At 40.5% G+C, this 24,880-nt stretch overlaps 1 protein-coding gene across 4 annotated transcripts in view; it reads left to right on the top strand.

The window, feature by feature from the left end:
* Nucleotides 1-24,880, top strand: part of DCLK1 (doublecortin like kinase 1) — a 198,734-nt gene that overhangs the window by 166,493 nt on the left and 7,361 nt on the right. For 3 of the 4 annotated variants that reach the window (XM_083736599.1, XM_083736598.1, XM_083736601.1), the window contains 6 exons: nt 199-345; nt 6,129-6,262; nt 6,742-6,819; nt 7,381-7,477; nt 8,822-8,902; nt 9,827-9,940. In XM_083736599.1, coding sequence (XP_083592725.1) covers nt 199-345; nt 6,129-6,262; nt 6,742-6,819; nt 7,381-7,477; nt 8,822-8,902; nt 9,827-9,940 — 651 coding nt within the window. Of the gene's footprint in view, nt 1-198; nt 346-6,128; nt 6,263-6,741; nt 6,820-7,380; nt 7,478-8,821; nt 8,903-9,826; nt 9,941-20,053; nt 20,128-24,880 lie in introns of all 4 variants that reach the window. The other variant, XM_083736600.1, reaches the window with a different exon arrangement.

Genomic DNA, 24,880 nt, shown 5'->3' on the forward strand with positions numbered 1-24,880 from the left:
CAGACTGAATTCTTCCATCATGTGCAGACTAATAGACAAAATTTCCACCACAGATATTAGACCTCTCTTTTTATATGGGTCCTCTGTGCTGTTCTCAAAGAATATGATTATGCTTTCCATTACAGTATGTTTCTGGAATCTCAGTCCTCTTTGTCGTTAGTGGAATGCTGTTCAAACATGACAATTGTTTTATTCCAGGGCGGAGACCTTTTTGATGCCATTACTTCCACAAACAAATATACAGAGCGGGACGCTAGTGGGATGCTGTACAATCTGGCCAGTGCCATTAAATATCTTCATAGCTTGAACATCGTCCACAGGGATATCAAACCTGAGAATCTGCTGGTAAGTTCAACCTTCTGGAGATTTCTGTTCATATGGCTGATGTTGGTAGCCTGCCTCACAGCTTCAATGAAATACGTATCTCTAGATAAAAATGCTCACCCTAAGAAGCATTTCAAGTCTAGCAAATATTGCACTGTCTACAGAAGATTCATGCTTTATTTGTGGAACACAAATGGTTTACTTCTATTTTAGAGATACAGGGATTGGGCTATATGCAATATTGCTAGGATCATGCTATTGGTGAATTGAGCTTCTGAATCTGTCAAGTAGTCCAACAAACATTGTTAATATTATTTCTAAAGACAAACCTTTGAAATGTTATGATGCTCCTCTGCTGTTCTCTCTATGACTCCAAAAGAGGTTTTTTTCCCTGACTGTGAATTACATGAAAAGCCACAGTGTCCTCTCTACCTTTTGTGTTGTTGGTGCTATGTTTCATGCTGTTTAATTTTATTTATTTATTTATTTATTTATACATACATACATACATACATACATACATACCCCGCCCATCTGGCTGGGTTTCCCCAGCCACTCTGGGCGGCTTCCAACAAAACACTAAAATACAATAACCTATTAAACATTAAAAGCTTCCCTAAATAGGGCTGCCTTCAGATGTTTAATCATTTGCAACTCATCAACTGCTCTGGTAGCCTTGGTACTGCCCCCAGCTGATCCATTGTACCTCAGAAGCCACCCAAACAAGACCATTTCTTATTCCCCAACCATCAGCTATGCTCTGAACCCAAGTATACCAGGCTGCAAACCAACTTCATCTTGCTTCTACCAGCTTTGTCTCTCCTCTACCCTCATACCAAAAGCTATGGTAGGACCTTCCTGCAAACTAGAACCCTTTGGTGAGGAGACCTGAGAAAAGTATTGCTGCTTCTATAGAATCTGTGAGTTGTATCCAGTTGTGTCCCAGTCTGCTGATCTTTTATCCAGCAGAGTCTTCTTCAGGAGAAAGGGGAAATTGCCAGGGTTTGCTGTTTCACCCTTCCCTTTGAAGCCCCTTGCACCCACCCACTCCAATCTGCTCTAGGGTTCTGTGCGATGTTTGGAGGTTCCTATTCCCTTCAAAGAGTTTCAGTTGCCAAAGTTCACCACAAAGAGGGATTGATTGCTAAACCACTCTGAGAACCATAGCTCTGGGAGAGGAATAGGAGTTCACAGCATATTAAAAGTAAGATAAAGGTAAAGGGGCCCCTGACCATTAGGTCCAGTCGTGGCCAACTCTGGGGTTGCGGCGCTCATCTCACTTTATTGGCCGAGGGAGCCGGCGTACAGCTTCCGGGTCATGTGGCCAGCATGACTAAGCCGCTTCTGGCAAACCAGAGCAGCGCACGGAAACACCGTTTACCTTCCTGCCGGAGCGGTACCTATTTATTTACTTGCACTTTGACGTGCTTTCAGACTGCTAGGTTGACAGGAGCAGGGACTGAGCAACGGGAGCTCATTCGAACCACCGACCTTCTGATTGGCAAGTCCTAGGCTCAGTGGTTTAACCCACAGCACCACAGTGTGACCATTATCTTTTGTATAATTTTGCTGCTGCTGCCTTTCTTGTTTACCTGGGCTGATAGGAAAGTGTGTTACTGTTTAGGAGAGAGGCTGAGGGCCAAATCAAATGTGTGGGTGTCTGATTTTGTAGGGCCCAGCATAATAGTATTGGGTCCAACGTTAACAACAAATAGAACCCAACCATCCACTCGCCCTGCTGGCCTGTTCCTTGTGAATAATTGCCGTTAGGCTCAGTTGCACTGTGGAACTAATATTACATACACACACACCACTTTTGAACAATGCACTGTATTCTTTGCCATATCGAAGTCTGAATGTTAGTATTGGTGCACTGCTGTGTATGTAAGCTAGTGCAATCACATGTCAAGATTCATTAGACTCTTGTTTCTGAGAACGCCAGAGATGGTCTCATGGGGAAACGCTTACAATGCTTTTGTATTCAAACTTTTCTCAAGTTTGACAGCAGTAGACTGAAGTTCCCCCTCGCCCTCTTGGTTGTTTTCCCTCTTAAAATAGCATTGACTGACCTACCATGAGCAATTATGCTGGGTATTTTTTTATAACCACGTTTTCATGTATTTTGCAGTCCAGAGCACTCACAATAGTCCTGCGCTATTGTGCACATTCCACACTGATTACTAGTCAATACATTTTCCTACTAAGACAATTGCACTCAAAGGACATGTCTGTGTATGTTGCTTCCATCAGTTTAAACTGCACAAAAGCACATGGGAGTTTGTTGAGATGTGATTATTTCTAAGCAGCTATCACTGGCAAGATTGCCTTTGCAGCTTCAAGATGCCTGGGGCATATTGTTCATAGTATTGCATACCAAATGCTAGTATGCTTTTTTTGCACTAACTGAATTGTGCTATCCAGATGCAATATGGATACTAGCTTAAAAAATATCCTTGGACACACACTAGTCCTAAGCACATTGCATAGAAATTGGGTACACTGATTTAAGACTTAACTTCCATAGAAGTTCTCTTAGGATCACACATTTAGATATCTATATCTAGATATAGGAGTAGTTCACACATACCGGTATGTCCATGAAATCTCATCCCAAGCCTTTACTTCATACAAAAAATGTGTACTATATTAATAGTAACATCTTGATCTTTGGCCTGGCGGTGTGTCCCCTCCCATTTCACTGAATTGGGGTAGGTACCAAACATGGGCAAAATTGTTGGCTGAACATTCTGTCCTTGGCACCCATCAGTTTGGCTTAGATGAAGCTAAACTGTTTTTCTGACTGGGTTTTGGGGGAAATAGCTTAATCTGAGCTAATCCACACCAGTTCGGTCCTATTGCGATTCACAGAATAAACACCCCAAGATGGTATTGCTTCTCAAACATTGCCCTCACACTCTCCAGCTTGTTGCTTTACATCTAGGTCACATCACTCCCCAAATCTCTACTTTAAACTCTGCCTTTTCTGCTGAGGGAAGTGGCATCACCCATTTAACATCTTGGACTGAGCCCCTTAATCCTTCTTAATGGCAAATTACCAAGGTTATCACCTCACCAGGAGGCTAGCCTGGCCTTTAAAGGTAAAGGGACCCCTGACCATTAGGTCCAGTCATGACCGACTCTGGGGTTGTGACGCTCATCTTGCTTTATTGGCCAAGGGAGCCGGCGTACAGCTTCCGGGTCATGTGGCCAGCATGATTAAGCTGCTTCTGGTGAACCAGAGCAGCGCACGGAATTGCTGTTTACCTTTCCATTGGAGTGGTACCCATTTATCTACTTGCACTTTGAGATCCTTTCGAACTGCTAGGCTGGCAGGAGCAGGGACCGAGCAACGGGAGCTCACCCCGTCCCGGGGATTCGAACTGCCGACCTTCTGATCAGCAAGTCCTAGGCTCTGTGGTTTAACCCACAGCGCCACCCACGTCCCGTTTAGCCTATTCTAACACTTGGTGGATCCAGGAGTTAGAAGGGTCTGGCGCCCATCTTAACACTCCAAAATCATAACAACACAATGCCTGAACATCTTGCTCGCTCATAATATGGATGATTTTGATTTGGATAAAGGCAGAGGTTGACACATGTGGGTGTAAAAGGGTTACTAAATTATGCCACACCTCTTTTGCTGATTTTACCATGCACGGTATTCATATCCAGTTCCAATACATGTGCTATTAATCAACTGGCTCTTTTACCATTTTAGCAAGCCAAGCTAAAAGCCTTAGTCATATGAAAAGGCTGTAATACTTCACCTCTACATTCCCTTCATCTGGAAGACATGCCTTTTCCATTTTAATTGGAGCATTTTTTCATAATTGCTCCTATTTAACATGATTATTTTGTCAAATCATGGGATAGCTTTATAGCCATATAATAAGCCCAGGAGAACAACTTCTCTGACTGTTGCCATCTGCAGTGATCACAAGAGCAGCTTAGGAAATATGGACAGTCTTTAGAGTAATGGGATACATATGGTAGCACACAATTATGTGTGGCTGGATTCAATTAGTGTTGTACAATTACACAGTTTTATTGCTTAGTTAAAACAGTGAAAGCACTACATAGTGGGTAATTTGCACTAATCCACATCTCTTTAATTGCCCTTCAGGGCTTAAAGGAAAATAGAACTTGTAAAGAGCTTACTTTCTTAGTAAGATGAGCTTTAAATGATCATCTACATTCTTTGCTCTTCGCAGGGCAGACAATTAAAATATTACCGCTTTACATTGAAGCCTTATTTTTGTCTTTAATCTTACTTACCAGGGCAGAGGGAGCATGTCCCCATGCCCACTGCTTGTTTACTTGTTTTCAGAAATGAACTGAAGGGTTGGGTTTTAAAAAAGAAAATAAACCCCTACTTGTAAAAAGCTCCAGGGAGAAGTTATATATATATATATTTTAAAAAAAAAACACCGCATCCCTGGATTTTTTTTTAGTTAAAAAAATCCTGGTGAAATGATAAATTGGTTCTTTTAATAGACATTCAACAAACTTAATGTTTTAAGTTCCTGAACACTTTGCAAAATAATTTCCCCTGCCCTGCCCCACAATAGAAACACTGAAAAAATATGCCTGGGGTTGTTTATTAAAAATAAATGTTGTATTCTGCCTAGCGTAAATTCAGACACTGAGGTAGCTCTGCCTTCTATGCCCTAGTCACAAAGTCTTTACAAAGCCTAGTGCACAATCCCTAATTAAAAATGTCATTGAAATATAATTTATTGCTGCCACTTCAGCAAACACTTTCTTAAAGATTCATAAACCAGATGTGCCTAGCAACTCACATTTTTAATAATAGAGCAGTTCCATTTTTAAATATCCTCCTTCCCTACCCATATTCTTTCTGGATTTGTCACAGCCAGTGTGTGCTGAGAATTTCTGTTTGCTGCTCCTTTTCGAAGACAAAATTCCAGTTTCATGAGCTCACTGAAACCCAATTGAAGGGGGGGGGGAATAGGCCTCTGGATGCAAAACATATTCTCAGAATATGTATTTGATGCTACGGTGTGTTTCTATTGCTGTGCAATTTACATGTAGTTTGCATTTCACAAATAAGAAAAACATTCTTTCTATTTGCCACGCAACTTGCAATAGGCTTTGGTGGCTGGCTAGATCACAATTTAAAGGGTAAAGAAGTGTTGTAGAAAATCTGAGACAAGAGGCAATTTTATTAATAAAAACAAATTCCCTCTGTGGTCAATGGCCATTGAAATGTAGAATAATGGATCTGGCGGTGCCTAATGGCATGAATTCCAATACTCAGCCAAAAGCAGATATCCATAAGTAGTAGGGAGAAACCTCCTTGGCCTATACTTCATTCTCAGCCACAATTTCTGATAGAAAAGTGATGACCAAGCTGGAAGTGACCTTCAAAGATCCTTCTGCCTCATAGAGTGAACTAAACTGTCCAATCTGCTCTTATTAAATTAATATTAATTATGAATACTGGAGGATTGTACCACCTGCGTGGCAATAGATTGTCTCTATAGCAACTCTAGCAACCTGTTTTACATCCCTACAGTAAGGATACTGTGCTGTTTGTTCAATTTAAAGCTTCTGGCTACTGTTTCATGTTTATTAAGTGAAAGCTAAGTTCACACCAACCCCTTTATCACACTCTGTTCACCTCTGGCTCTCACTTCCGCACATCTGCTGTGTTCAGGCACGCTTGGGGACGGGGGACAAGGGCCTTCACTGCCACAAGCACAATGGAATAGAAGACTGACTGTTAAGGGAAAGGGAGATTCTTGCTAGAGGGAACACACTGAATCGGAAGACTGTTTGTTTAGGTTTATGAGCACCAAGATGGGAGCAAGTCACTGAAGCTGGGAGATTTTGGACTGGCCACTATCGTTGATGGACCTCTTTACACCGTCTGTGGGACACCTACTTATGTAGCTCCAGAAATCATTGCAGAAACTGGGTAAGATGGTTTGTAACATATTTGGTATGTACTAGTAATTTGTAAATTGAATCTTGAGAAGAACATTGACAGGTTAGGGCCAAGGCAACAATCAAACATTTATCAAGTTTCTAAGATAGTAGTAATGATAGTTGCTGATTACTGCTGTTTACAATCTCTCTTCCTTCATTTTATATCCTGTTTCAGTTACTGCCTGGTGTGCAGAGCGACTATCTTCTAGTGAAAGAGATCCATATTCTTCTCTTGAATAGTGGATGTCCATTTGAATATAAATCACACTGTACTTGAATTTTAATATTTTAGATTTAATTCTTGCACTTCATTTTCTAAAATGCCACGTGAAATATAGCTATTACTAAGACAACGCCATGTAATTTAATGATGGTCTTTGCCATGGTATCATTTTCTCTTTGCTTTTATTTTGCACTATTGATCACACATTCTTTATAATATTAATCATAATCTCTTGTCACTTGTAGATATGGCCTGAAGGTGGACATCTGGGCAGCTGGTGTGATTACTTACATCCTGCTGTGTGGTTTTCCTCCATTCCGTGGGTATGGGCAATGCTGTTCTATTCCCCTTTTAACAATGCACTTCTGTGCTTTTGGAAACCCAAGTGTTTTTTCTCTCCGGGTACAATGCTAGCTGCTCTCCCCACCCTTCTCCTCCCCTGCTGTGTGAGGCAATGTAATTTACCTAAACAGTATCATGATAGGTGAGATGATGATATCATAGGTTTATTTTTATTTATGCAATTCATTGCTGGTAAAAAACAAACGAAATAAAAATGATGTTCTTCCCAGAATTTAAATATTATGCTGTGCCCTTTTAGAATGGTATAAAATGTATATCAAATATATGTTTACTAAAAGTTGAAGTGCAGAGCCTTGCAATTTTCAGATATAGTCTGATGAATTAACAAAGGCAACTGTTTCTTAGGAGCTTTCTTTCTTTCACATTTTGAATACATGCTGTTTGGTAGACTCTGCAAAATGGGAGAAACACATTTTTCCTCAAGCACTGGGCTTTAAGAGCAGAGTCTTGCTGTTTCATGTATTTACTTTATCTTTTTCCATGTGGTGGGAACTTAACACTTTTGTTTCCTTACCGTGTAGAAGTGGAGAAGATCAGGAAGTCCTGTTTGATCAGATTTTGATGGGACAAGTAGACTTTCCATCTCCCTACTGGGATAATGTTTCTGACTCCGCAAAGGTAAATTGTGCTGCTTTGCTCTTTTCATATCTTACTGACAGCTCTCTTTACAAGCCTTCTCAGGGAGCCTATTGTAAAGTTTCAACTGGTGCAGATCAAAAAGTTTTAACTAGTGCAGATGAAGATGCTAACCCAATGTGCTGCAGAAAGGAATGAAAAATAAAACTGCCGATATCATAATGCTGTTTTCGTGTTCAGACCCAGAGACCTCCCCTAAATAAATTCACACATAACTCAAATTTTAGTTTTGGGTTTTGGCAGAATTTGGGCTACAACTTTATTGATTACAGAAGGTGAGTGGTTGTATAGGCTCTGGTTCGACTAGTTCCCTGCACTCTTGCAGGCAGCGCTGACCCAGGGCCCCAGCATAGGTCAGCCAAGGGTGAACACCTGGGAAGGTGAAAAGCCGGGTACAGACACTGTTCACCACCCAGATGCCCCCCTGGACTCAGGTATGGGCACAACCCCCTCTCAGGGGTTGACCAAACCAGTTGAGTCCCTTGATTCCTTTAATGGAACACCCTTCACGTAGGGAAGGCGAGACCGCTCCCCCATCCCTATCACCTGAACCAGAGTCTATCCGCAACCTTACAAGTTGTGACTATTTGCTACACAGCAGGTGAAACCCAAACAGCAACAGCCAATCAGCCAAGTGAAGAAATTCCTGCTGTGCCCCTGTCCCAACGACAGACGACACACGACGGCATAGAAAGGTCAAAGCACAATGTCCTAAAAATAGGTAGAGGTGGGCAGGTGTTCCGAATGCATGAGCCGAAAGAGGAAGCTCTGGGTCATGTGCATATATACAGGTCCCTCAATCTGTTTGGACTGCACCCCATTGGTCAGATTGAACCCAACATCGATGGACCTACCAATCGGGTGTTGTGGCTAACCAATCAAACCCACCCACAACACAGGAGATCAGTCTCCAGGTTTCACTGCAACACGTGCCCTCTTTTAGGGAGGACACGATATACAAATCTATGGTGCAGCCGCATTTGGAATACTGTGTACAGTGCTGGTCACCTCACCTCAAAAAGGGTATCGTGGACTTGGAAAACATTCACAAAAGGCCAACCAAAATGATTGAGGGAAAAGAGTGGCTCCCCTATGAAGAAAGGTTTCAGCATTTGCAATGTTTTAGTTTAGAGAAAAGGCAAGTGAGAGGTAGCATGATAGTAGTTTATAGCATTATGCATGGCATGGAGAAAATTTCCTTCCCTGTCTCCTAGCACTAGAACCTGTGCACACCCAACAAAGCTGAATATTGAAATATATAGGACAGGTAAAAGGAGTGCTTCTTCATACAGTTAACCTATGGAACTAAATCTTTCCATTTTACAGGAACTTATTACTATGATGCTACAGGTAGATATAGACCAGCGATTTTCGGCATTGCAAGTCCTTGAACACCCATGGGTTAATGTAAGTAAATCTAAAGGCTATCAGCTTTATTTTAACATTGCTATCTTTTTTTAAAAAATAATAATAATTTGCTTGTGAAGTCTTTTGAATTGCTGTTTTAGAAATATGACACATGCCACAAGTAGCTGCCAACCTAGCAGTTCGAAAGCAACTTTCGCCTTTGACTGGACTTAACCATCCAGGGGTCCTTTACCTTTTACTTAAAGCACAAAGCTTTAAGTATTAAGATGCTGGTCAGTTGTTGATGTAAAATACCTGAAAGAGTGGGGCAAAATACCTGAAAGAGTGGGGCAAATCTATTTTAAAGGGCTTTTTTTAAGACTTCAGCCATTATTTACAAGAATATGAGTCTATGTTTCATACAGCACATTGAGGGGGAAGAATAAATGTTACTGACTTGTGGATGACCAAAAAAATACAACGCATTTGTAAGAGTGACTGTGGCAATCCACCATGAGCAATCTGTCTTTGTATCCTGTTTATTAATTACACATACCCTGAAATTATTCTTTTGGGGGATTCTTCAGAACTATTTTACTAGTGCACAGAAGTACCCAGCAAGTTGGTCTTTTAAGGCCTTACTCCTAGGCCAACTCTAGTCTATGTAGACTGTTATTGTGTCAACTTCAGGCATGTTGAATTAGCCAACTGGGTAATTCATGAATACCGTACAAAACTAGAAGGGTGTAACAATTGGCAACCTTCAGCACATAACTTCATGATATTAGAAAGTTAGTCAGCTGCCTCCAAGCACTTTTAGATCTTGTAAACTGCAGATTCCCAAATAAAACAGTTAAAACTAATAGGTCCTAATAATTAATATATTGTTAAAAACAATATGGTAGTGGTCTAGAAAATGTCTCCTGAATTGTCATTCAGCTCCTCGTAGATCATAATTCACAAATGCTTGTTTTTGCTTTGCAGGATGATGGCCTTCCAGAAAATGAGCATCAGTTGTCTGTAGCTGGAAAGATCAAAAAGCATTTCAACACAGGCCCCAAGCCCAACAGCACAGCTGCTGGAGTTTCCGTTATAGCAGTAAGCATCTGCAATACAATCCTTAACTTTTCTCCCTCAGCGTCTGTATATTGGGTCTGTGCTGAGGAGATGGCACCCAAAACTCAGCAGATAGTTATGCCTTTAAGTCAGTATAAAATAAAACTTCAATTATCCCATCATCTTCCAATTTCTTCATCTTGAGAGCCATATCATCACCCAAGGGTATTAGGCAGCACACACTATCCTATATATTTCTGAAAATCAGTCCCTTAATGGAGAAAATCCAATGTGCATTCACAAATGTGGCATTTAAGCTTGTGATCATTTACTTTAAAATTGTTTCCTGGATTGGACTGTTATAATATTTACCTGTAGCAAAGGCAAAAAACCCCGATTCGAAGCAGGAATTCCTTACACCAGGCACATAGAAATCATTAAGTGTTAAGAAATACAACTGCTTCTGGAGTAGCAATTTTTGCCTACACCGACTGGCACTGAAATACTGCACGGATTAGCAATATGCAGCCCACTGCATTGGCTCCTAACGCCCTACATGCTGTGGCATGTATACAGCTGTCCCATGGAGCATTCTATGTGCATGATTGGCAGCCGTACAATGTCCCCACCCCACAACTCAAGATACTGATACTGGAATGCCTAATATGGTTTTAGGACTAGGCCCTAATTTTTCCATCACAGTCTGATAGAATTATAGGAGCATTTTAATAACCTAAATGAATCTCTCATTTTTTTAAAGACACCCAAGAGAAGAAACTTCCATTTGCATTATAAGATACAAATCTATGTGCTCATAGATTTTATTCAGTGTACATATCACTCTTTGGACACAAGCTGGCTAGCTGCTTCCCTCCAGGCAGGAATCAAACTGGCTGGAGATTTAAACAGAACTCCGTACAAAGCTTCTGGTAGCACACATGGTTTTTTGTTTTGGTTTTTTGCAATTCTCTGCAGAGGCCCTGTTAAAATCTCAGTTGCACATAATAGCACAGATGAAAGTGTACCAGGCTTCCTCGCTTCCTCTTCTTCCAACCATAAATACAGAAAGGCCAACAGTAGCTAACAGGGTTATCATTTACTGTATCTATTTCCCACAAACATGCACAGAAGTCATTGGGTTTCCATAAATTAATATCACTGAGCGGTCACTGGGTTTGTTTGTTTTTTAACATGCCCATCTTCTTTCTTTTCGTCTGCTTGTGCTTTTTAAGCTTCCTTTCATAAATGTGCCTACCAATCATGCTCCAGAAAGAGCCATCAGAATGATGCATCGAACATAATAACCATTGACCATATCAGATTAATTGACATTTGTTCCCAGCTTGAATAAAGTGCAAGTGGAGCCCCTTTTTGTGTAGCTCTCCCACTTTCATGGTTTTGGGGAGTTTTTCTGGCTTGGCCCTTTTGGGGTGGATTTTAAGTCGGCATGAATTAAATTCAGCTCGTTTGGCTCAGCCCATCTTTTCTGGATGCTTGCTCCAGAGTTATTCGGTTTTGCAAGTGTTTGTCCTTCCCCTCATCGCCTACCACCCCACCAATGATTTTATTTCTTTAGCTGTAAAAATTGAATAAATAATCCCTGCCTCAAAAATGGAAGGTAATCTTTCCCTCATGCTTTCCTTAGGTTTGGTCACTGTTTTTATTCATCTCATTGGCTAAAAATACAGTCAGTGTTTGCTTTTTTTAAATGTTCCATTAAAACCAAAGCGACAGTAGCTGTTTCCCACAACTAAAACATCCCATTATGTGCATTCGTCATATGAAATGTCAGGTATGTTCTCAACTGCCCAGCTGAAAACCTTTTCAATTGGGCTGCCAGCACGCTTGTACATGAGAAGCACTTGCTCAGGTCCTCTACACGAGGGATTTCATAGCTTTTCAAAAGCTCTTTCAAAATGCTTTGCCAGCTCCTTTTTCACCCATCCTTCGCCGCCTTTATTATGCTTATGTTTATTTTTTGTTTAATTTGCACCAATTGCACTGGAAACTGATTGCTTTAAGTAGTTCTGATATTTTAATTGAGGAAAGACACTGCAATGCAGCTTCTCACCGAAAACGGCATAGAAATAGAATGACATGCGGATTTTTGTTTTGGTTTTTAGCGCTATATTATCTGAATATTGGCACCCTGTCTGTTTAGTACTGGAGACTGGCATTTTCCTGCTAGTAATTCACCACTGCGATTTATCATGAATGTGCACACAAGCCCTGCCACTTCATCTAACTTTTCCAAAAATGCAGAGAACAAATTTCCACCATGCATATATAAATGTGTGCTTGTTTGCTTCTTTAAAAATATTTATGATTCCCCCTGTAATAGTAGACCTCTAAAGAATTTGCAACAAAATAAAATACAGAATAACACACACCATAAATAAAACAGTAGAATGTTAAAAGTGACCTGGTACAATCAACATTCCAGAAATGCTTGCAGAATAAGAAAGGTTTTCACAGCACACTGTGTGCTTTGCCTCTTCTGGGAGGGTATTTCATAATATAGGGGGTCCTTCATGGAATGCTCTCTTCTGAATATAGAGAGATTTGATTTCTGTGGTGTGAGGCACCTCTAAAAGCTAACCGGCAAGATAATGCTAATAAACCCACACGTTCCAGTGCACAGTCTCAGCAGCAATAAAATCAGAGTTGCCTGCAACTCAAAGTAAGTCCCACTGAGGTCACCTTTCCTCCCAGGAAACTAAGTACAGGCATGCTGCCTAAATCCAGTTTTTGCAAGGCCAGCTGCTCAAATTAAAATGCAGTGGCAGATAAGCTTTAAATCAATTATAAGATAGCATTTGGTATCATTCTTAACTTAGATACTCTACAAGTACCAGAATTTAGTGTTGAGAAATCTTAAGTTAATTGACTCCCTTTTTTGTTAAAATAGTTTGAACATACAGTAAACATGAGTGGATGAATACAGCATGAAAATGCTTACAAGGTTTGTGTACGCGTGTGTCCAGTTTAGCCTTACAGGCACTGGCTGCAGTGAAGCATACAGAAAGTGGTGATGTCACAGACTTGGATGGCTTTTAAATGGGGAAACCAGGAAGGTTTGTGAAGCTCAGCAGCAACTGAATATGATTACAGGGAAGGGCTGTAGCTTACATTGGATCATCCTTGTACGCTGGATGCATATGTAGCACAGAACCCACCTCTGCTCTTATTGAAAGGATGGCTCCTTTTGAAGCCAGTTGAGGCTCGTCCAGTCTTTTCTTCTTACTCATGCAGTCAAGGGCGTGGCCCAGGCTGTCAGATTCCAGTGTTGCCCTTGGAGAGCTCGGCAAGGAGGCAGATGATGGAGACAAAACTAGAATTAGTAAGATTTGATATTGGCTTGGGCACCTCCTACTGTTGGTCTTCCTGCCTTCAACCCTATCAGTCCCAATGGGCATCAGCCAGTACTGCTTGCAGTAAACCAGAATGAATAAGCTAGAAGTGAACAGGTGTTCACAATGAAGGATATTAGTTACAGTGTTTAAATTTGCCTTTCCTTGTGGCTTTGGTAAAGACACATTTTGATCGTGCTTCTCAATTCCCCCTCGAAGAACAAGAAGCATTTTGCCCAGTGAGGGTAACTCATTGAAAATGAGAGGTAATTGACATTTCTTGCAAAGTGGTGGTAGTCACGTATCTCTTGTACCCATACGCCAGGGTTAATGAACCAGGGGGAATCCAGATGTAACTGGATTACAACACCCATTACCTCTGATCAAAGGCTGGGGCTAGTGGGAGTTGGAGTCCGGCAAACTCTGAAGGACCACAGGTTCCCAATCTTTACCATTTGTCATTTGAAACATTGAAAGGAAAAAAGGGCAATGAACTCTGATGATAACTTGCGGTGTTAATATGTAAGGGCACTTAGCTTTTTCATGCAAATAAATGTTTGGTATCAGTGGTAGTTTTACAATGCATTTTTAAATGATGCTGCACTTTTGTCTGCTTCCGTAAGTTGTGTTGAATTGGTTTTACTGTAGTGTTTTCCTGATTTGGTCTGCTGTAGCCAGCCCTGGGATCGTATGATGAAGGTCTGGTTAGAAAATCTCCTATAAATAAAATATATTGCCAAATAGTGTCTTTCAGACCTGAGAAGTATGAATTTTGTACAAGAGGCCTGCAGCCATGGCAGTGCTAATCTTTTGTTATTGATAGCGTTATGTAAAACAAACATATAGTATTCTCTCTGCGGGTTGTAGTTGTGATTTTATAGCTACACAAGAGAGTAAGCTATGTCAATGAATGCTCCTTTCTTCTCTATGTTGTTTACCCTCCTAAGCCTGAAAAATGCTTTTAAAAATACAAGTAATTGCTTCAGGACTATAAATAGGCTTTCTATCAACTTGACACTGTTTTCTTTGAGTGTTTCAAACTAGTGGCTTCACTGCTGCCTGCCAGAGTCTCTGTTCACTGAGGAGAGCCGACAATTATGGCTTAACTGAATACAGATGTCTTGAAGAAGTTGTGGTAAAATCGTATTGCCCCACAGATTTGACTAGCAACACTTTTCCATTTGCAAATTAATACACACAAGTGATTTTTAATTTTTAAATAGATAAACACACAATTTAATGTACTGGCCAAGTATAATTCAATTTGAGTTAAAGTTATGAGTGCTAACATGTTGAGTCGTGTGTGTATGTGTGTGGAGACACAGTTGTGTGTATGTGTGTGTGTGTGTGTGTTGTCATCCTTGAGAAAGCAGAAGAAAATAGGCTAATGATAACATTCTGCTTAGTTTAACAAAGCTCCTAGGTTTAGCAGTGGAAGCAAATCTCAGCTTGAGCTTTGCAAGAGGGAGAAAGGTGAAAGTAGGATGAAAGTAGGATGGAAAAAAATGGCGTCCTGCCTGGAAAATTACTCTGATTGCAGACTGATTCAGTAAAATTGGAAGTATGAGGGGATTAGGGCTTCAAATGTATTACCAGGAACACCAAATAAAATGTAAATGACATTTTGACAGTGGCTAATTGGAAAGGCCGAACTCTCTGCAGAGCATGAGCTGCAAACTGCATGAATTTGTCTTTCCATATTTAAGTTGCATCATGCTACTATGAACCACCCCTCTCAAAAAAAAAACCTGTTGTTTGACTAAGGCTGCAATCCTATGTACACTTCTTTGAACTTGGGGGTATTTCCTTCTCAGTAAAGATACACAGGCTTGTTCCATAGGACCTACTATATTAGACATATTTAAATCCCATTGCAAGAGCCCCTTGTGGAAACACCGAGGAAGTTCTGCCAGTTCTAGGCCCAGAGATGCCAAGAATTGGAAGCCCCAGGAACCATACCTTGTACTTCAGCTAGCCACAAATTTCCACCCAGACCTGAAATGATTAGAGGGTTAGGGAAAGCCAATGGACAAGGTGGGTCTAGTCACCTCCAGGAGCCTCCTCAGAGAACCCTTCAACCTGTTTCCACATGTGGTGGCTCGCCACACAAGGCAACAGTGCAAAGATCCAAGAATTCTTAGTTCCCTGGCAGCCTCTGATATGTGCAGATCTTCATAATTTGGGCATGTCCTTCTCTTACTCTAGGAATGTTTTTACACATACACATACTCCCATGGTACATCAGTTAGTATGACATGAATGAGGAAGCCTCTTAGTGTGTAGAGCTCTAAGAGCATCAGAAGAACCTGCAAGATCAGACCAAAGGTCCATGTCGTTCAGCATCCTCTGCTCACTGTGGTCAACCAGAAGCCCATGGGAAGCCCACAAGCAGAACCTAAGGGCAAACAGCTGTGATTTCTAGCACTGATATTGAGAGAACTGCCACCTCTGATACCAAGGACAGTGCATATCTATCATGGGTAGTAGTCAATGATCCTTCTCCATGGTTTAAAGCTATCCAAGTTGATGCCTATCACTGGCTCTGTGTGGCTTGAGGCAAGTATGTTTAGGAGAAGGCTCGGATGCTATAGCATCATAGAATTGTAGAGTTGGAAGGGACCCTACAATGCAGGAATCCTAGCTAAAGCATCCATGGGAGATGGCCATCCAACCTCTTCTTCAAACCTCCAAGGAAGGAGAGTCCACCAACTTCCGAGAGAGTCAGTTCCACAGTCAGAGAGCTTCTGCTCTCAGAAAGTTATTCCTGTTGTTTAGTCGGACTCTCCTTTCTTGTACGTGAAACCATTGGTTTGGGTCCTAGCCTCCAGAGCAGGAGAAAACAAGCTTGTTCCCTCTTCCATGTGACAGCCCTTGAGATATTTGAAGATGGCTATCATCTCTCTTCTCAGTCTCTTTTCAAGGCTAAACATACCCAGCTCCATCAACCATTCCTCATAAGGCTTGGCTTCCAGACACCTAATCATCCTGGTTGCCCTCCTCTGCACATGTTCCATCTTGTTAACATCCTTCTTAAATTGTGGACACAGTACTCCAGGTGTGGTCTAACCAAGGCAGAGTAGAGTGGTTCTATTGCTATTCCTTCCCTTGACTGTGACACTATACTTCTGTTGATGCAGCCTAGAAGAGCATTAGCTTGTTTTGCTGCTGTGTCACCCTCTTTCCTCATCTTAAGCTATGAGCCAGTCTTAAAATATACCAATGCAGAAACAACTTAGTAGCTTCAGTAAAAGTTCTTGTGTCTAAGTGAGGCATGTCTGCAGTCTTAATGAGTTGTTAGTGCAGCTGTCAGCAAGTGAAGAATTTTTAGTGGACTAATTATTTGTCTTTTAACTGATTAATTCATCACATTTAAATAGTTTACATGTTACAGGAACCTCAAAGGTTGCTCTCTTTTTCTTTTCTGAGATATTGTAGCCCAAAGTAACATACAATGTTACAAGCAAGGACTAAGACTCATTCATTCTTGGAAAGAAAGGCTACCTTTAATATTTGTTTCCTATTGCCAAAACCAACATGGTCTCCAAAATGAGCACACACATCCCCTGAGCCCCTGCTGATTTAAATTAACCCTCTCTAGTTAATTAGCCAAACAAGCTGGAGTTGATTAATTCACCCATTAAAGCTTACAATCCTTCATTCTCAAAATGAAATCAATGTGTTTCAAGAACCATTTATTTTGGAGCTTTCTAACGTGTACATCAGCCTGCGGGCACTTAAGCCAGTGTACACATGAAAGCCAGCCTCAGCAGTCCACCCAGCCCATCCCAGCTAGGGACAGGGGAGGAATCTGACTCAGTTTACATTTAAAGCTGAATCAAGCATATCCACATATTCTATGCAAAACAATGTGAGAACCAAAACACAGCCGTCCTATGAAATTCACACTTATCCAGATTATGCAATCTGGTTATCCAGCCAAAAAATGTTTCCAAAAAAATGCATGAATAGGGGGAAAGTGTGGATAAAAATGAATATATTAGTGAAAATAATGTCCAAGCATGCATTATATTGGGAGAAATTGCTTGCGCAAAGTGTACATTAGTCAAAAGAGCAGACAAAAATGTGTTTATTAGAACTCTGCACTGAAATGTTGAAGTATTTTCCTGAGAACTGCAGTGAAATGAAACTGCAGCTTCCACCTCTATTCCCAAAAAAACAATCCCATCTAGAGAATTGTGCAGAGAATGATGCTGTGCATATTAGTGAGGGGCAAAGAGTACAAGACTTTACCCTGATAATCAGGGGGGCCCTTTGAGTGTTTCTTTTCACCACCCAAAAATTGCTAAATGGCCCAGCACCTGCGATGACCTCTGCAAAAGGTGTGGGACCCTCATTTTTTGGATTAGGTTGATGCCCCATGTGGTGGGTGGCTCCCTTCTCCTACTAGGACAGAAGTAAGTAAAGCTATGCTGACAGCATCATGTGTTGCCAGGGTTCACGAGGGCATAGTCACCAATGACAAAAGGCACTGTCAGCCTAGTTTTACAAACTTCTATCGGAGGAGGAGGAGGAGCCAGGGATCGCCCCACCCCACTCCAGTTTTCAAGAGATTAGAACTTCCCCCTTCCCCAACGCAAGCTGGTGGTGGTATTTAGTGCAGATACTTTCCGCTTTTGATTTTCATCAGGGTTTGGCAGAGCGTCCCAAACTCTTCAGAGCTTTGGGCATTGGCTTCCTGCTTCTTTCTGGAGTGTTGGCTCCACTTCCTCTGTCTTTATGGCAGACCAAGAAAGCCCCGGCTCACCAGGGAGACAAGGTAGAGAACCCCCACCCGTTCCTTTTATCTCTGCCTTCCTCTTCATTTTTCATGGCTTCTTCTGAGGCCTGCAAGTAATCTTGGAAGGTTAAACCCTCTTACCAGCTTTACCCAGGGGCACTCCCTCCGAGATGATTACTTGAGAGCAAGTAGATAGTTTGGCAGCTTAAAACAGCCTTTGGCAACCAGTCAGGCTCATGGATATTGTAGTCCAAAACTCCTGCAAAGGTTGGCTTAGAAATCCCAATGTCTCTAATTGTGGATGGATCTGCAGGACCTTGTGTTTCCAGCTGTTGCACAAATTTCTCTGTGCAAATATATTTCCATGGGTTCAGCTGAGAGAGATAAAACGGGGGGGGGGGGGATGGAGGCAGCTTGTAGGTGCATCACTCATTAGAAGCCAGGGTCAGCATGGAGAACAAGCTGTTGTTTAGGTGTCACTCCTCAAATATTATTTGGTTTTCAGCTTTCCTCCAGGTCCTATTTGCAATCTGTTCCTTTAGCCTCTTTTATTTAAAGTAACAGCAGCACTGTATTTAGCAAACAGAGAAAAGGGGTGTGTGAGTGAGAGAGAGAAAGAGATGTGTGGTCAGATGTGTCTCCCCATTACAATAATTCAGAAATTCAAATAGTAATGCAATATTTTGATTTGAAACCCCCTGGAAGGTTGGCTATTGTGTATGGCAAGTGCATCACACAAGTGTGCCAGTAGGTGGCAATCATAGATCAGTCTAGAATATAACACACGCATAATAAGGGCCTCATATTTTCAGCAGGAAATGTTCAATCATTTTGGATGTTTTAAAATATTTTGCATAAGACTAAGCACGGGTTAATGAAACAAAATAAACAAAGCAACATATTAATTTAATCAGAGTCAGGGTGTGTGCTTCAATAAGTAAGAATCTGGAAATGTTTCAAACTGCCTCTTGTAACATGAATTCTAAACATTCAGCATTATGTCACCACATTATACGTCTAATGAGAGAAACAAAAATATAGATTTAATAGATTTCCATGTAACAATTCTAGCATTATAGCATTCTCCAGTATTAAACTGCACAGTGTGCCTTTATCTCTCTCTCTGAAGGACTAAAATAACATTTAATTACCTGTTAAGTAGTGACCCACTTACGTGTCAATTCGCTGTGGAAAAGTTAGAAAAATAACACCTCTTTTTTTTTTTTTTGCTAACCCAGCCTCTGTACAACTGAAGAAATAAAAGGAACATGTGCTTCCCCCCCACGCCCTACACATGTACCAATATACTTCGCCCTACAAAAATATTAAATTAAGCTTACAACTTGGATTTCAGTACAAGTTAGTAAAGATTTTACAGTGCAACCATTTATTTACTCCTTTTGCCTCATGTGTATGGTACAGGAATATACAGTTATTCAGGACTCCTGAGTTTTCCTTGTCTACAAGATCTTTTTTTTAAAAAAAAACAAACCTGACATACAAAGATTGATGGGAATGTCAAAATGTGTTTCTTTTATCTTTGCACATTTCGACAAATATGAAGAAGCATAACTTGATCATTGTGTAGTCTGGTCTCTTCTGGTGCTAGGAATGGCTATGATTTGCTATTATTATTATTTTTAAAAAAGCAGCAACACCACACACCCTTTGCCATCAAACAGGGGGTGGGGAGAGGGATATATACGTATGTGAAACCCAAGGGGCAGCCTACTTTTGTTGCTATATAAACAGACTAATTGTCAGAAGTTGAAATAAATGCATTCTCCTATCTCACTTTAAACGAGAGTCTTAAGTCAGCCAGGCAGATTTTTTAGGGCTAATTTTTTTCTTTTTTTTTTTCTTTCATTTATTTCTTTTTTCATTTTCTTATTTTCCCATTTCCAGTGCATAGATTTTTATTTTTTTATTTTTTTAAAGGATGTTAGAGTACTATCTTGTGAAAGTGAACATTAAATATGCACTAAGTAAGGGACAGTGTTGGTCTGGAGGTCTTAATGCTCTAGCACAATGTCGACCCACTGAGTTGCCCCGTTTTTCTCTGCTCAGCTGGACCACGGTTTTACCATCAAGAGATCAGGTTCTTTGGACTACTACCAGCAACCAGGAATGTATTGGATAAGGTATGAGATGGTACAGCTCCAACAGTCAGTGTTTCCATGGCAACGTGCTGGCAGTCTCCATTAACCAGTTCCTTCAGTGGATAAACATTTTATATTTTATTTTTAATTCGTTATCCAGTCCATATGCTGCTTTTATCAGTTTCATTTTAACCTTTGATTGAGATGCCACACCCCTCATTCCCCTTCCTCACCCCATTATTCACACTGACATTGCAAGCTTTTTCTTCATTGCACATGCTCAGTATTCAAGTTATCCCTATAGTTAAAAGGACAGTGTATACAGAAAAAATAAAATAAAATGGATATGCTCAAGCGATGTTTTCTTTCACATTTATGGTTTTAAGGCATCTACTGTCCTGTGCTCCTTTCTGTTTTAGACCCACGATATGGCAACAGGACACCAGTACCTACGTGTATAGATTTATATTCCTTTTCTCTATGAGATGTGAAATTATATACTGTCATTTTAAATCCCACCCACCCACTCCCAACCACTACCTTTGCCTTATAGATTCAACAATGCATTGACATAACATAGTATTTAGAAGCTTTCCCCCCAGTTCAACGAAATAAAATGCATTGTATATGTGCTGGTAAGCTTGTGTTTTAAAGTATGCACATTTTGTTATACTTTTTTTTAAACAACAGATTAAAAAAAAGAGTATATTGCATGGATCCCCCTCCTCTTCGGTACTATCCTGTGATGTACAAAGTTGATAGGATTGTGATTATGTCTATGGAGAACGGGGTAGTTACTTGCGACGTGTTTTCTTTTTAAAACGTCTAATCTTGCTACAGAAACAGATGCTATGCCTTTCCTAAATTAATCACTTCTTCATCTATCCAGCGGCTGTTTATTAGATTTTAATATTTATATTCCTCAGGTCTGCTTGTGATTATTTTTTTTTATTTTTTATTTTTTTAAGATGCAGCGGCGGATTGCCAGAGAATTGTCAAATGCATTTTACCTCAAAAGACTAGGATTTCAAAACTGTATATTACACACGTGTGTGTGTGTGTGTGTGTGTGTGTGTGTGTGATATTTTACCTTCATTATCATAATGGTGGCAGCAGTCATCGCAAGCATTTACAATACATTCAGTATCCCCCTTTCTAGAATTTAACTAAAATGCATGGATCAAAGTACAGCAGACCGGGCCAGAAGAAATAGCATTCTCTCTCTCTCTCTCTCTCTCTCTATATATATATATATATATATATATACAGATATATATATACAGATGTTGTTTCTTAAATAATCATCAGAGTGGGTACTTTGCAGTAGAGGAGATGCGCAGTGGTCTTTCTTACTGAAAGCCATTCCATTGATGTTTAAAATGGCATATTTGTTTAAGTATTCTAAGCCTTTGATCAGTATTTTAACCTTTCCAATGGACAATGTTAGAAACAAATAATGCACATTTTCCTGACAACCCAATACTAACAAATGTTCACATGTTTACAAGGAACTGCTGCTAATACCAGATAAAATTATTAGGTATATACCAGCATTGTCTATGCAGGCTACTGCTATGACATCCTAATATAAGCATCGAAATGTCTTTGTATTATTGTATTATATGGACAGATTTACCTCTGCTTTATAGTATGAAGGACAACATGGTTGAATTTTTGCATGAAGTCAAAGAGTAAATGAAGACTTAATAAGGCATCAGTATAAGCTCATTTTAAGAGTGGATAAAATTTTGGAAAGATTCTAGTACTTAAGAAGGTAGGAGCTATATTGATAATTAATGCAACATTTTACCCCTAGGATTCTGGAAGACATAACTGTACAAATACACAAAGGCAAATACACATTCTGCATACAAATATATATTAAACAGGGCATTAAACACCAGTGAATATATGTTAAACAGGACATGGTAAGATTACAGCACATGACTGTGATAGCTGCTTTTCAAGTAGAGCAAACAAAACATTGTCCATCTGTAAAATGGGCAAAGTGCTTGATAGTTAATATTAAAAAAATGTTGTTGACATCCTGCTATAAGGACCTCTTAAGTCCCAAACATAACCCACATTACAGTCCAGTGACCCGCTTTGGCTGCAAAATATTTCCTGCCTGAAGGGCCTCCCCCCATTTATTTTGAGTGACTCCCCCTGTTTAAATGGTTCTCTGTGCCAGGGGGAATTAGATATATGCACCAGAATGTATACACATCTACTGCTTGGAAGATCAAAATCAAAGCTAAATTGCACATCTAGAAATGCTCTCTCGGGATTACACCAGAATACAAGTGGAGGAATTAAAAATTCCCTACTCTTCATAGATGTTGTGGACTAGCACACACACACCCAGCCAAGGGATAATGGGATTTGTATTCCATAATACATGGAGAACGCTACATTTGCTACCCCTGGCTAATGTCCTCCTCCTGCCCCCGTGTGCTTGATTTCTACGGGTAGAGAGGGTTCTTGTTGTTTTTCAATGTGGAGAGAATTTAAACATGGTATGTCAGTCTAAACTGATTCAATGTTGGGAGAGCCATACCATGTGTTTGTAACACTTTATCAGGTGTGGAAATGATTTTCTGCTGGGACATCCAATTGCCCTTTTCAGGATGCAGAAAGATAAAAGTAAGAAAGCTTAAACACGAAGAAAAATAAGAGAGACAACGAAGGGAAAACATTGTCCTCTTGAGAGAAAGAACTGACAGGGTTTTTGTAACCCTTCACATTTCCATTGTATTTCCCACACCTCACTGAGCAAGTTATATCAGTATTTAGCCAGCCTTGAACAACCTTACTCTTAACATATTTAACATCTGAATTTTAAAAAAACACTTTGACCTGGTTCCGATAGCCTCCTTCTAGTGATTTGATTTTGGTGGACAAGAATAAGAGAGGCAACTGCAGGCTAGCCGCGACTTTTCCCTTTAAGATTGGATAGCTTGCAGTATGTCCTGCTCACTGACCTTGCTTAAAGTCTAATGAACGTAATATGGGAAGCAATGTATAGAAAGCTATCTCCATCCTGTAATGACAATGGCAGTTGCATTGATTAATTCATAATGAATCCTTCGTTGAGACTGCAAATGGTAATTACGGCAGATTCTTTTCATGGGAGCCAGTGTTGTTGAGTGGATAGCATGTGGCCTGTGAAATCCAAAAACAACTTGTTCAAATTACTACTACTACTACTAATAATAATAATACCCTGCCCATCCAACTAGGTTGCCCCAGCCACTCTGGACAGCTTCCAGCATTTACAAAAACATAATTAAACATTAAACAGTATTTTGGAGTTCCCCCATCACGTGTGAATAATGGCGATGGGGTTGGTGCTAAGTTGACTCAGGAAAGCTTATCATTTATACCAGCTTTCCCCAGCTTGCTGCCCTCCCGATGTTTTGGTGCTACAACTCCTATCCATTCCATGGTATGGTTTGAAGGCAAAAGAGGCAACCAGTACAACCCAAATTTCTGTAGTTAAGTGCCTAGCTCAACTGGGCTCCTTTTTGGAGGAAGCGGGGGAGGGTGGGATACAATAAAATAATAATAACAGTTCCCCATATCCTTTCTAAATAAGAAGTTCCTACAGGGATGTGTTTCAGCAAACTTCTGCCAGGAAGGTATTCCATGACTTCAGCTGCATTGCATTGCAAAAAAAAAAAAGGAGGTATTGCTGAGATCAACTTGGCCTGGCAGAGTGATGAAATGTGGAGCAGGTCGCCTAATGTTAATTAGCTGGGGAGTGCATATGAAGAAAGACAGTCCTGTAATTATGCAGGTCCCAGGTTGTCAAGAGCTTAAGGATACAGCACCTTTAATTGAGCTCTGAAGCTAATTAGTCAGTTCAGGCAGATGCTTTGCATGCAGGAGGTCCCAGGTTCATTCTGCAGGTAGGACTTGGGGGAACTCCCTGTCTGGAATCCTCAATAGCCACAGCCAGTGAGTTTAGACATTCCTGAGCCAGATGGACCAATGGCCTTGACTCGATATAAGGCAGCTTCTTATGTGGAAATAGTAGTATATGCTCCTATGCAGCTGGAATTAAATATTAGACCAACAGGAGCTTCTGAGTTCTCTTCTAGGGCATTCCCACATAGAGCAAGTTTCCAAGGGGAATTTGCTGTCCTTCAGACAAAAATATGTAACTTATCCCATAAGATCAACTTCTGTACCTGAGAACTTGAAAGTGGCCAAAGTAGTAACAATTTTTAAACAGGGATCCTGGGGAGATCCAGGAAAAGACAAGCCAGTTATAGCTTAATATCTGTTCCAGGAGAACTAGTGGATAGAATTTTTTTAATAATCAAGCATATAGAAGAACAAGTCTGGCTGAAGAGGAACTGTTTCCCACAAGGGTAAACCCTACCTAATCTTTTGGAGTTCTTTGAGAGTGTCAACAAGCATATGGATAAGAGTTCTCCAGTAGACATTGTGTATTTAGACTTTCTAAAGTTTGCCAGGTCATTCCTGCTCTGAGAGTCTGTTGAGGAGAAACCTGACGACTGCCTTATTCAAATATTACAGTATATTGCCACATCTTCATATGATCCAAGGCAAAAATGATCCAATGCAATTGGGTCAAGTTGGAACTTCTGACAGTTCAGGCTCACAATCTGCTAAGGCAGCAGTGGGCAGGTTTGGCCAAGTCTAAGTGATTTTATCAGCAAGGGAATGTAATATTAATGATTATGTATTTATACCGCCGTGTTTTCCCCTGATGGGACTCAAGGCAGCTTACATATAAAAGTGCTAAAAGCATAGGAAAAACAATAATTTA

This window comes from Podarcis gaigeae (assembly GCF_964106915.1).
Source record: "Podarcis gaigeae genome assembly, chromosome: 4".
Classification (NCBI taxonomy): domain Eukaryota; kingdom Metazoa; phylum Chordata; class Lepidosauria; order Squamata; family Lacertidae; genus Podarcis; species Podarcis gaigeae.